General features: G+C 61.0%; 1 protein-coding gene across 2 annotated transcripts; it reads right to left on the bottom strand.

Moving 5' to 3' along the window:
- Nucleotides 1-302: 302 nt before the first annotated feature.
- On the bottom strand, nt 303-8,952 carry LOC140903966 (uncharacterized). 2 transcript variants are annotated; one of them, XM_073326021.1, is made up of 2 exons: nt 5,546-8,952; nt 303-4,454 (listed from the first exon to the last, which is right to left on the bottom strand). In XM_073326021.1, the coding sequence occupies exon 2, from the start codon at nt 4,067-4,069 to the stop codon at nt 3,008-3,010; it is 1,062 nt and encodes a 353-aa protein (XP_073182122.1). In that variant the 5' UTR covers nt 4,070-4,454; nt 5,546-8,952; the 3' UTR covers nt 303-3,007. The 2 variants fall into 2 exon arrangements, with proteins under 2 accessions (XP_073182122.1, XP_073182121.1); XM_073326020.1 differs by having other exon boundaries at nt 303-4,451.
- Between the last annotated feature and the right edge of the window lie 905 nt (nt 8,953-9,857).

Here is a 9,857-nt window from a genome sequence, read left to right as displayed (position 1 = left end):
ACCGGCATGCTTACTACACTGGTGGGGAACCAAGAGGCACATTTGGCCCAGCCATCATTTCACTGTATCTCACTATCCCCTACTGGCCCTGGATTCAGGAAACAAGACCTGCCTGGCCCTTTAATTAGCACCGAGACATTAGAAGAGGGGAGAGAGTTTGGAGAGACCAGTGGAAAACGCTGCCAACCAGCGTCACTGGGCCCGGAAGCTCCCTGGGGCAGGGGCGGTCTCGCTGTGCTGTACACACAGAATGAGGGAGCCCTGCTCCAGCGCCTTGGGAGCAATACACACAGTAAACAACACACACGCACCCAGGAAAACCAGATTTTATTTCTTTTCCACGACAGGATTATGCAGCCTGGCGGCTGTACAAGGCTACCATTGGGAAGAGCATCGTTAATTATCTTAGCAGCCAGGAAACCCTTGACACAAAGGTTTCCCAGTAGAGGACTCCACAGGGGATTTGCCCCAGCCCGAAGAGCTGCTGGCAGACATGAGCTTTGGGACTGGCTCAAAACACAGCACTGCTCTCTGGCTGCAGGACTGTTTAGCAGGAGCCTGAGCGGGGAGGTGATTCAGGGCCTGATCCTGTAAGACGCACAGCCCTTCCTCATTAGGATCAGGGCCTTAGCTGGAACAGAACCACTGAACGTGCTCAGGTGTCACAATCCCTAGTCTGCCCCCCGCCCTCCAGCTGTCCTGTTGCTCCCACATTCCCTGCCAGATCAAGCCGAGAGGTTCATGCCCCACAAATCGTAAAATCTCCTGGCCCCCAGGAGAGCTGCCTGGCTCATCTGTGACACCAAACACACGACCTGACCTGACCTAATCCCCACTCTCCTTCTCCCTCCAAGAGGCACTCGGGCCTCCTGGCGGGGCTGGACGCGGCCCCGCTCTCCAGCCGCTCGCCCTCCGGCAGGAGGATTTGTAATGCACTGGTTAATCCAGAGCTGCTGCCTTTTGCTGAGCTGTGCGGCTGGGTCCGGGACTGGGCCGAGGGGGTGAATGCGCAGCCAGGGCCCTGTGGCTTGGAGCATGGTTCACAGCACCGCTGGGCCAGCTGGGAGGAGGGCTGAGGGCTAGCCAGAGGCTCTGGACAGCACCCTGCGACCACAGCCAGTACCCTGCTGCCGAGGCCTCTGTGCTCTTCAGGGCGTTGGTTTAGGTGCAAAGGGAGGGTCAGAACTAGGCCAGAGCTCCTAGGCAAGCTTCCCCCAGGCAGCCCTGGCCTCAGGATTGATGTGGAGCAGGTGGGTGGAACCTTATGGCTCCTTCCGGCCACTGAGTCAAGGGCCCCCCACTAGCCCACAAGGTTTCACTTGCAGAGCAAACAACCAGCTCTGCCTTGCAGCTCCCCACCCACTGCCCTGGTGTCACGGGGTCCCCGGGCGATGCTCTGGGACTGCTCCCCATGAAGCCAGGCAGGACTCTGGGGCAGTCGCCTTTCTGGGAGCAGCCTGTCTGCAGGACACACAGCTCACACAACTTCCACCTTCCTGGGTCTGACCTCGGAGCATTCAGCATCCTCTGCCCCTCCGTGCGCTTCCCACAGTGAGTCCGCTCAGGCGGGGCTCCTGGGGAAGCCAGAGGGTCCTGCTCCCCAACTCCGCAGTCAGACGTGACTCTCAGCCAGCCAGTAAAACAGAAGGTTTATTAGATGACAGGAACATGGTCTAAAACAGAGCTTGCAGGTGCAGAGAACAAGACCCCTCAGCCGGGTCCATTTTGGGGGGCAGTGAGCCAGACAACCCCGTCTGCCCCTTCACTCCATGTCTCCAGCCAGCCCCAAACTGAAACTCTCTCCAGCCCCCTCCTCCTCTGGGCTTTGTCCCTTTCCCACCGGATTCCTTTGTTCTCCAACCCTTTAGCTCTCACCTTGCAGGGGGGAAGGGCCCAGCCCATCAGGTGCCAGGAAACAGGGTGTCGGCTATTCTCTGTGTCCAGACCCCTGCACACACCTGCCCTCTAGGGCTCTGCAATGATCATACACCCTTACCCCACCCCCTAGATACTTAAGAACTGCCTAGGGGAAACTGAGGCACCCCCACACTATTCAGAGGAACCATTAAGAACAGTCCCACTTCATCACACCTGGCCTCCAGGGGGAGAAGCCAAGGGAAGCCCCAGCCGCCCTTGAACCAGCGCTTCCCACAAGGCAGCGCTTTAACACTGCCCCCCACACGGCAACGGGCCAGCTCGGCGCAGAGTGCGGGGGACTGAGAACGGCGGGATCGAGCGTCAGGACCCCCGAGTTCTATTCCCAGATCGCTGCGCTGACCTTGACCAAGGTGCCGTGCCTCAGTTTCCCCAGTTGTAAGGCAGGGGTAATCCCTGCCTCGTAGGGGAGGGCTGCGAGGCCTCACGGAGCCAGAACTGCTGAGTTGAGGGGCAAAACCAGAGCACCGTTCCCTTTTCCCTCCCATCAGCCCTGTGGAGCCAGCGTAGTCGGGGGGGGGGGCGGGGAGGGGATGAGATTCCCTCCCTCCCCCGCTTCACCACGTTCTAGTCGGCTACATCTGTGCAATCCCCCCATAGGCCAGCAGGGGGCAGGAGAGGCGTCACTGAGGGCAGCTATTAAAAGGCAGCGTGTGGGGGTGGGGGTGCCCGAGGGAGGGTTTGAAGGCCGGGGAGGGGAGACAGGTGCAGGGGCGCGGCAGGGCTGCCGTTGGCGTGGCGATGAGCCGGTGAAAGGAAGGGACCTGGCCCAGCTCTCAGCCCCTGCCCTTTGAGAGGGGACAATTTGTGGGGATGGGGGGCAGGGAAATCATTTCCCTCATGTCCAGGTGCACGTTTCGGGACCAAGTGGGAGGCCCCTGCGGTCAGTGCAGCAGCCGCGGCTCTGGGCAGGGCGGCGCTGGATAAACCGTCCCCACACCAGGCATCTGGGCTTGGGTCCCGGGGAGCTGGGAATAGGGCCCGTCAGCGCAGATCCAGGAGAGCTCAAAAGCCGCGGCAAAGGACCCGGCTGCTTCTCACGCACCAGGCGCCGGCTTTCCCACCCCTCATCTCACTTCTCCTGCAGGTCGAAGGGGCCGTCCAACTCGTTCCAGTTCTTCTCCTGCCTCTTCTTCCTGTTCCTCTCCGCCATGACGATGGCAGCGATGACCGTCACCAGGACGGTGACCGTGATCACCAGGACAGTGGCCGTCTCGGCCACGCACAGCTGGGCGTCCACAGAAACCAGAGGCAAGCCGGCCAGCTGCCAGGGACTGGCACAGGTGATATTGGAGTAGTCTTCCACGTGGAGGTGGCGGACGCTCAGGATCTTGCTGAAGACCCGCTGGAGGTCACAGTCACAGGCCCAGGGGTTGCCGGCGAACTGGAGGTGGGTGCTAGGTGTCTGGATGTTCAGGATGGTCTTGAATTTGAGGTGGATGAGCTGGTTGCCGGTCAAGGCCAGGAGGTTCACGCTGTGCAGGGAGGTGAAGGCCTCCAGCTCGATGGCGCTGATGTTGTTGGTGCCAAGGAAGAGGACTTCCAGGTTTTGGAGCATGGAGAAGAAGCCGTTGTGAACAACCCCCAGACGGTTGGACTGGAGGTAGAGGTACCGGAGCCTGGACAGGCCCCGAAAGGCCCCCTTCTCAATGGAAGCCACTTGGTTGTAGCTCAGGTCCAGCTTCTCCAGGCTCTCCAGATGCTGCAGGCTCTCATAGCCCACGGCCGACAGCCGGTTGTAGGCCGCCTTGAGCTCCTTCAGGGAGGCCAGATCATCGGAGAAGTCAGCAGGCAGCTGGGCCAGGAGGTTGTGGCTGAGGTCCATCTTCTCCAGGAAGCCCAGGCCCGTGAAGGCCTTGGGCCAGAGCTGGCTGACGGAGTTGTGGGCCAGGAGCAAGATCTTCATAGACCACAGGGCGTCGAAGGAGCCTGCCTCAAGGCTGGTCAGGTGGTTGTGCCTCAGATCCAGGAGCCACGTGCTGGACGGGATGCTGCGGGGGACGTGGGCCAGGCGCCGGCCACGACAGTCCACGAAATCCGAGGATTCGTAGCAGACGCACAGGTGCGGGCAGGCCTTGGTGGCTCCTGCCGCTAGGACCCAAAGCGGGAGAGCCAGGAAGAAGGGCAGCATCATGGAGGCAGGCTGCGGAAGAGACTGGCCCACATAGAGCAGAACCCCAGCGCCGGCGGAAGGAGAGAGAGGGCACAGCCAAGCCGGCAGCCCCGTCCGGATCGCTTTCCGCCCCACGGATGGGGGGAGGAGGGGGTCTGGTTTCCTTGGAGGAGGCTGTAACAAAGAGTCCTTTGTTGAGTGACGAGCCCAGAGCTTTCTTGGCCTCTCTCCTTCCAGGTCAAAGCAGGAGACGGAACCTGAACGATCCAGCGGGGAGAGAATGGCTTGGATAGGTCCTCGGGCAGCGGAGTGCCTTCGCCTTCCCTCCCGGGCTCCTCTTTCCAGCCCTGCCGGCCAGCCCCTCGCTTCGCCAGCGGGGCCGTGGCCTTGCCTTGCGCTAGATCTGCTGGGCAGAGGAGGGAAGAGAGCAGCCGTTAAGGGGGTACCCACGCTGCTCCCAGGGCTGCCCGTTCCAGCCAGCAGAGAGAGAGAGAGAGAGATGCTCCTGTCTCGGGACAGAGGCGGGTGCGGGGCAAGGTTTTTGTGCTGAGCCTTAAGGAGGCACTGCAGGGGTGGGGCAGGAGCTTGAAGACAGCCTGGGCCCTGGCTGAACTTGGGGGTGAAGCAGATCCCGGTGGAAATCAGACTGCTCCCCAGGGTGCCCTAGCCTGAAATCTCGGTAGCAGCGTACGGAGCGTTCCCTCCTGCCCCCACCCCCCGGCACGCCCCCTACACTGGGGCTTGCAATGGGGGCAGTTTAGGGTTGTTGACGTCAGCTGCTGCCCTGGGGAAATGCCCCCCCGGATGCTGGCAGCAGAGGGGTCAGGGGGCAAGGGATGAGCATGCCAGGATCTGGGGATGGAAATCTGATCTGCACTGGTGGGGGGGCACTTCCCACCCCAGCTCCGGCTCACAACCAACTTCCCATCCGGCCTGTGCCCGCCTCCTCCTTTTGACAGGTGCCCTCCTCACGCCTCCTCTCCCCATGGCTCAGCACTGCCCCCTGCCCACCATAAGGAGGTCTCACAGCTAGGCCAGTGGCCCTTGGGCAACCTGCAGCAGCAGGAGATTGGCAGCAATCACACCCAGCCAGCTGCCGGTTCCAACCGTTCCCAGAGACTGGGGGAAGACGGACTAGTCCCCCATAGGCAGGGGGCTGAGTGCCGTGGAGGCTGGGGTGCAGGGGAAGGGACCCAGCCCTACTCCGGGCTGGGGTCTAGACCCCTGGATTCTTTGTCTGCAGGGCTAGAGAGGCATGCTCCGGGCAGAGCAGCAGAAGTGTTTCATGGGGGTGGAGGTGGCTAGCTCTTCCCTGGCACCCAGAGGCAGCAAGGAGGATGCCCAAAGCACTGCACCCACAGAGCCTGCCTAGGGCCTTGTGGGGAGGGAACAAAAAAAAAAAACAACTAGCCCTGGCCCCATCCCTCTAGCCACATGGAAACCCTCCCATGGCACCTTCCATCTACTCCTGCTGCCACGAGTGCAATTAATCCTTACCTCAAGCGGCAGGGTTCTGTGCGTCAGTGGTATAGGTCCTGGGTTCAAATCCTGCAGCCAGTGCTGGAGAACGTGCATTACAGAGTCCCACACTTTGGTTTTTCCTGCTTAAAAAAAAACTAGGAAATTACACACACCCCCAAAAAAATATCTACATTATGGGAATGTCACTCAGGTCTCAAAGTTAAGCACTCAAGACAGTTTGGCAAAAGCAGCATTAAGGTTGCCCTCGCAAGTGTCCACCCTGTGCAATGAATGAGCCCCAGGTCCGGTGGGGAGCAGAGTGACCACACGGTCCTGTAGTTATCGATTGCATCATAACGAGAGCGGCAGGGAGGGGGGAAATGTTGGGGCCAAGGCTTCTGCTGAAGAATGTGGATTCCGGTCGCCTGAAACGTTTCACGGATTTGGAGCGATTCTGGAACTGACTCAGTCAAACCGAGAACGGGCGTCTCCAGGCAGGTCAAAAGGGTTCGTTTCGGCGTCATCAGGACGAAACGTTTCCATTGGCCAGCCCAGACTGGCAAAACAGGAGCTGGGGCACTCAATCCTTTGCCCGGCAGCTGGGGCACTCGCCCAGGGCCCGGGAGAGCCCGGTTTGAATCCCCAGGTTGGAGCTGGGGCTGGAATGCAGAGGACACCCACGGCTTAGAGGGAGGCCACAAGCCCTGGGCTAAGGGAGTCACAGCCCCTCGCTCTTTTGATTTAAATTTTCACTGGTGCCAGGACTAATGGAGGCGGGGAGGGGCGGTAACGTGACAACAGACCTTGCGATTCCAGCAGTTCAAGCTTTGTAAGCCGTCAAACGCAAAATGGCAGCATCGCATGGCCACAGACCAGGGGACTAGGCGGAAAAGCCGACTCTCAGAAAGCTCCAAGTAGCATTTCCCTGGCTGCGCCTCTCCGGGCGTTTTGATTCTTCGCCCTAGAAAGAGCCTTTCGCCAGCTTGCGTGCGCCCAGCGAAATGGACGTTTCGCCACATTTCCCGGTTAAAAATCACCCCCTTCCCCAGCCTGGGCCGAAGGAAGGTGGCATCAGCTGCGAGTCTAGCCCCCCCGTCCCTTGGCTTGGATTAAACACCCCCATGAAACGTCTCATGGGGGGGTCGAACAAAACAACATTTTTCAGAATCTTTGGGATTGGCTGGATTTTTTTTTTTTTTAAATCCGTGTTTTCCGTTTCCCCTGGCAATCTTTCGGCACTGCCAGCAACTGAAAAATCCCTTCTTTGCCAGCTTTACTCATAACCCACCTGCCCAAGGGTCCAGAGCAACCTCACGTCTAGCCCGGCCTCCCCCCTGCATCGTTCAGAGGTGCACAGAAAGGACCGCAGCCCCCCCGCCCCAGAGTCCGTGGGACAGTCCCGGTTCATCCTATCCCATCGATCCCTACTCCATGGCTTTCACCCGCGAAGCATGAGTCCAAGAAGGGGGGGCATCGAGATACACACCTCTAACCCAGCTGTACCCCCAGCATGGCCTTTGGGGGTTTGCACTGAGGGGCAGCTCCTCCCTAGAGGAAGCAAAGATCTGTCTGTCTAGGCACCCGCAGGGAGGAAGGGAAGGGGGGATATATACACACCCCTCCACCATTCCTGATCACGCCTGGAGAAGCAAAAGGAAGGAGGTGCCCCCTGCAGCTGACCCTTCCTGGGTGGGCTGTGCAATTTCTGCAGCCTGGCCAGGGCAGCCAGAGCGAAGGGGTGAGCAGCTGGCCGAGCGAGAGCAGCTGGCCGACTTGAAAGGCAGCGAACGCCAGAGACGCTCGCCCCCATCCGCCCCGACGGCTGGGGACCTGGACGTACCTTGGAAGTCAGGCCCGACTCGACCGCAGCCCCCCGCGTCCCGGTCCCTTGGGCATGCAGAGCGCTGGCTGCCAGCTGCCAGGAGAGGATTGCCTTCCCAGGAGCGAGCAGAATCTAATCTGGGCTCGGGATTACTGACGCCGCCTGGCTCGGTGCCACCCCACCCTGCCCCTCGCGCATCGTGATACCCTGCAGGAGCCGCCACGGCAGAGGAGGCCATGATATCAGAAGCCAGCCAGGTGTGTGTAGGGGGCACTGCTGGCCTATGCCCAGAGGGCCTGGGCAGGCTGGAAAGACAGGGGTTTCATCCTTCCACTCTCCTCTGGCCTCTTCAGTTGGGGGGCTGGCTCGGGCCCACCCTAGAGTCCCCTCTACCCGCAAGAGGGGCCCTGTCTCCATGCCTACAGGAGCCCCCAGGGTCTGCCCTTCTTATCCTAGAGGGAGCGTGAGCTAGTGGTTAGAGAAGCACACCGCCCGGGGCCTGGATTCCTTTCCTGGGAAGGGACTATGGGGCTGGCCCGTGAAGCAGAAGACAGGGAGCCAGGGGCCCTGCCACCCACTTGCCGTGCCAGCTGGGATGAGTCACCGACATCATCAAAAGCCGCCCCAGGTGTTAGGAGCTTCTCTTGTTGGGTGAAAAACGCCAGGCACCCTGGCTTCACCTGGCAGCACCCAGCACTTTAAGGGGCCATGCAGGGGCATCCCCCACCCTGGGCAGCCGAAAGGCAGTTACCTCTTTTAGACAACGGTGGCCTCTGCATCTCTGGGGAGCACCGTCGCAGCCCAGCTGTCGAATGAGCTACCTGACCCAATGGGGGCGGGGGGGTAGAGCAGCTGGGGGTCTGCCCAAAGGCAGGCGCAGGATTGGAGACAGCATCACTGGGACCCAGCACCCCCACGTAGAACAAGTGACAGGGCCTGCTGGGTGCCCGGGGTTTATATTTACATCCCACCACCTGCAAGCTCCCCCTTTGTCCTGGCAGTTGGATCCAGGCTCCTTCTTTGCCCCTTGTCCTAAATGCCGCAGGACGTTGCTGCATGCCGTGAAACAGCTGCTGCACTCCACCCCAGAGCTGGCTGCCTTTCGCTGGCAAGCGGAGCGCTCCAGATCCACACCAAGACATTTCGGTGAGACACACAGGGACAATCAGGCTGCTCCTTTGCATGGTCCTGGGATTCTAGCTTAGTGTAGGCCCTTCTTCCCCCCCACAACCCACTTCTCCTCCCACTGCAGTGAGATTTCAGCTCTCCAGCCAGGATCTCCAGCAAAGCCCCGGGGTTTCAAATTCACGGGCCGGTAGTGTGGCGTCTCACGTTTCACTCCCTCAGACCCCAAGCCAGCCATGCAAAATTCATCACCCTCACGTCTCATCCATAATTCAACAGCCTTCCCCACCCCCAGCAGCTATCAAGGCTAGTGTCCAATAAAGACGTACGAAGCCAGCGCTCCCAGCCTGGCCGGACACCTGACACGCTGGGACATGCTCCATCTGGTGCACACGCACCTGGGGGAGGGATGGCCACCGGTACCCCAGCTCCCTCCCCCCAGCCGCCACCTCCCTCCCTTAGAACAGATCGCACAGCTGTAGCTAATCTACCCCCCGCTCCCCCAGAGAGATGCTAGGACTGCCCCGCTCCCTACAGCGCCCCCTGCCAGGAGGGGCTGGGATTGCAGTCACTGGGGGTTCCCCCCCACATCCAGTGCTCCTGCCCCGCTCCCTACAGCGCCCCCTGCCAGGAGGGGCTGGGATTGCAGTCACTGGGGGCTCCCCCCACATCCAGTGCTCCTGCCCCACTCCCTACAGCACCCCCTGCCAGGAGGGGCTGGGATTGCAGTCACTGGGAGTTCCCCCCCACATCCAGTGCTCCTGCCCCGCTCCCTACAGCGCCCCCTGCCAGGGGGGGCTAGGATTGCAGTCCCTGGGGGTTCCCCCCCACATCCAGTGCTCCCGCCCCGCTCCCTACAGCGCCCCCTGCTGGGAGTGGCTGGGATTGCAGTTGCAGGGAGCCCCCCTCCCCAGTGCTCCTGCCCACTTTAAGGCCTTTCGCAGAGCCACGCTCAGCCGACTCCACCCCAAGGAGCAGGCCCTCGAACAGCAAATGACGACCCCAGCCCTTCCCGCCTCCCACAGCGATGCCAACACACCCCCAGCAGGGGCGCTCACAGACCGTGCAACGTGCAGGCGGCTTTGTGCTAAGGGGCTCTGGGGCAGGCCTGCCCGGAAAAGTGAAGTCGCCCCAACTACATTGCTGCGGGGAAGGGGGGGGTGCAAAATCCACCCCCATGAGCCACATAGTTAGGTCCACCTGTCCCCTGGAAGGTGGATTAACACCAGTGAGGGTGGGGGCCCTCCCGTCGCGATGGGTGAGCTGGGCCACCAGAGCGTGAAGTGCGTAGCCCCAGGGATTCAGCAAGAGCGGGACTTTCCGCCCAGGATACCGGGGGACTCGCTGGGCATGAGCCTACCGCTCCTAGGCCCTTGGCAAAAGCCACACGCGGCCTCATTT

The sequence above is a fragment of the Lepidochelys kempii genome, chromosome 27 (assembly GCF_965140265.1).
Source record: "Lepidochelys kempii isolate rLepKem1 chromosome 27, rLepKem1.hap2, whole genome shotgun sequence".
Taxonomy (NCBI): Eukaryota; Metazoa; Chordata; order Testudines; family Cheloniidae; genus Lepidochelys; species Lepidochelys kempii.
This window is presented reverse-complemented; position numbering and strand designations above follow the sequence as displayed.

What these genes read in the sequence shown, in the direction of transcription:
- LOC140903966 (XM_073326021.1), bottom strand. Translation starts at nt 4,069, where the DNA reads ATGATGCTGCCCTTCTTCCTGGCTCTCCCGCTTTGGGTCCTAGCGGCA.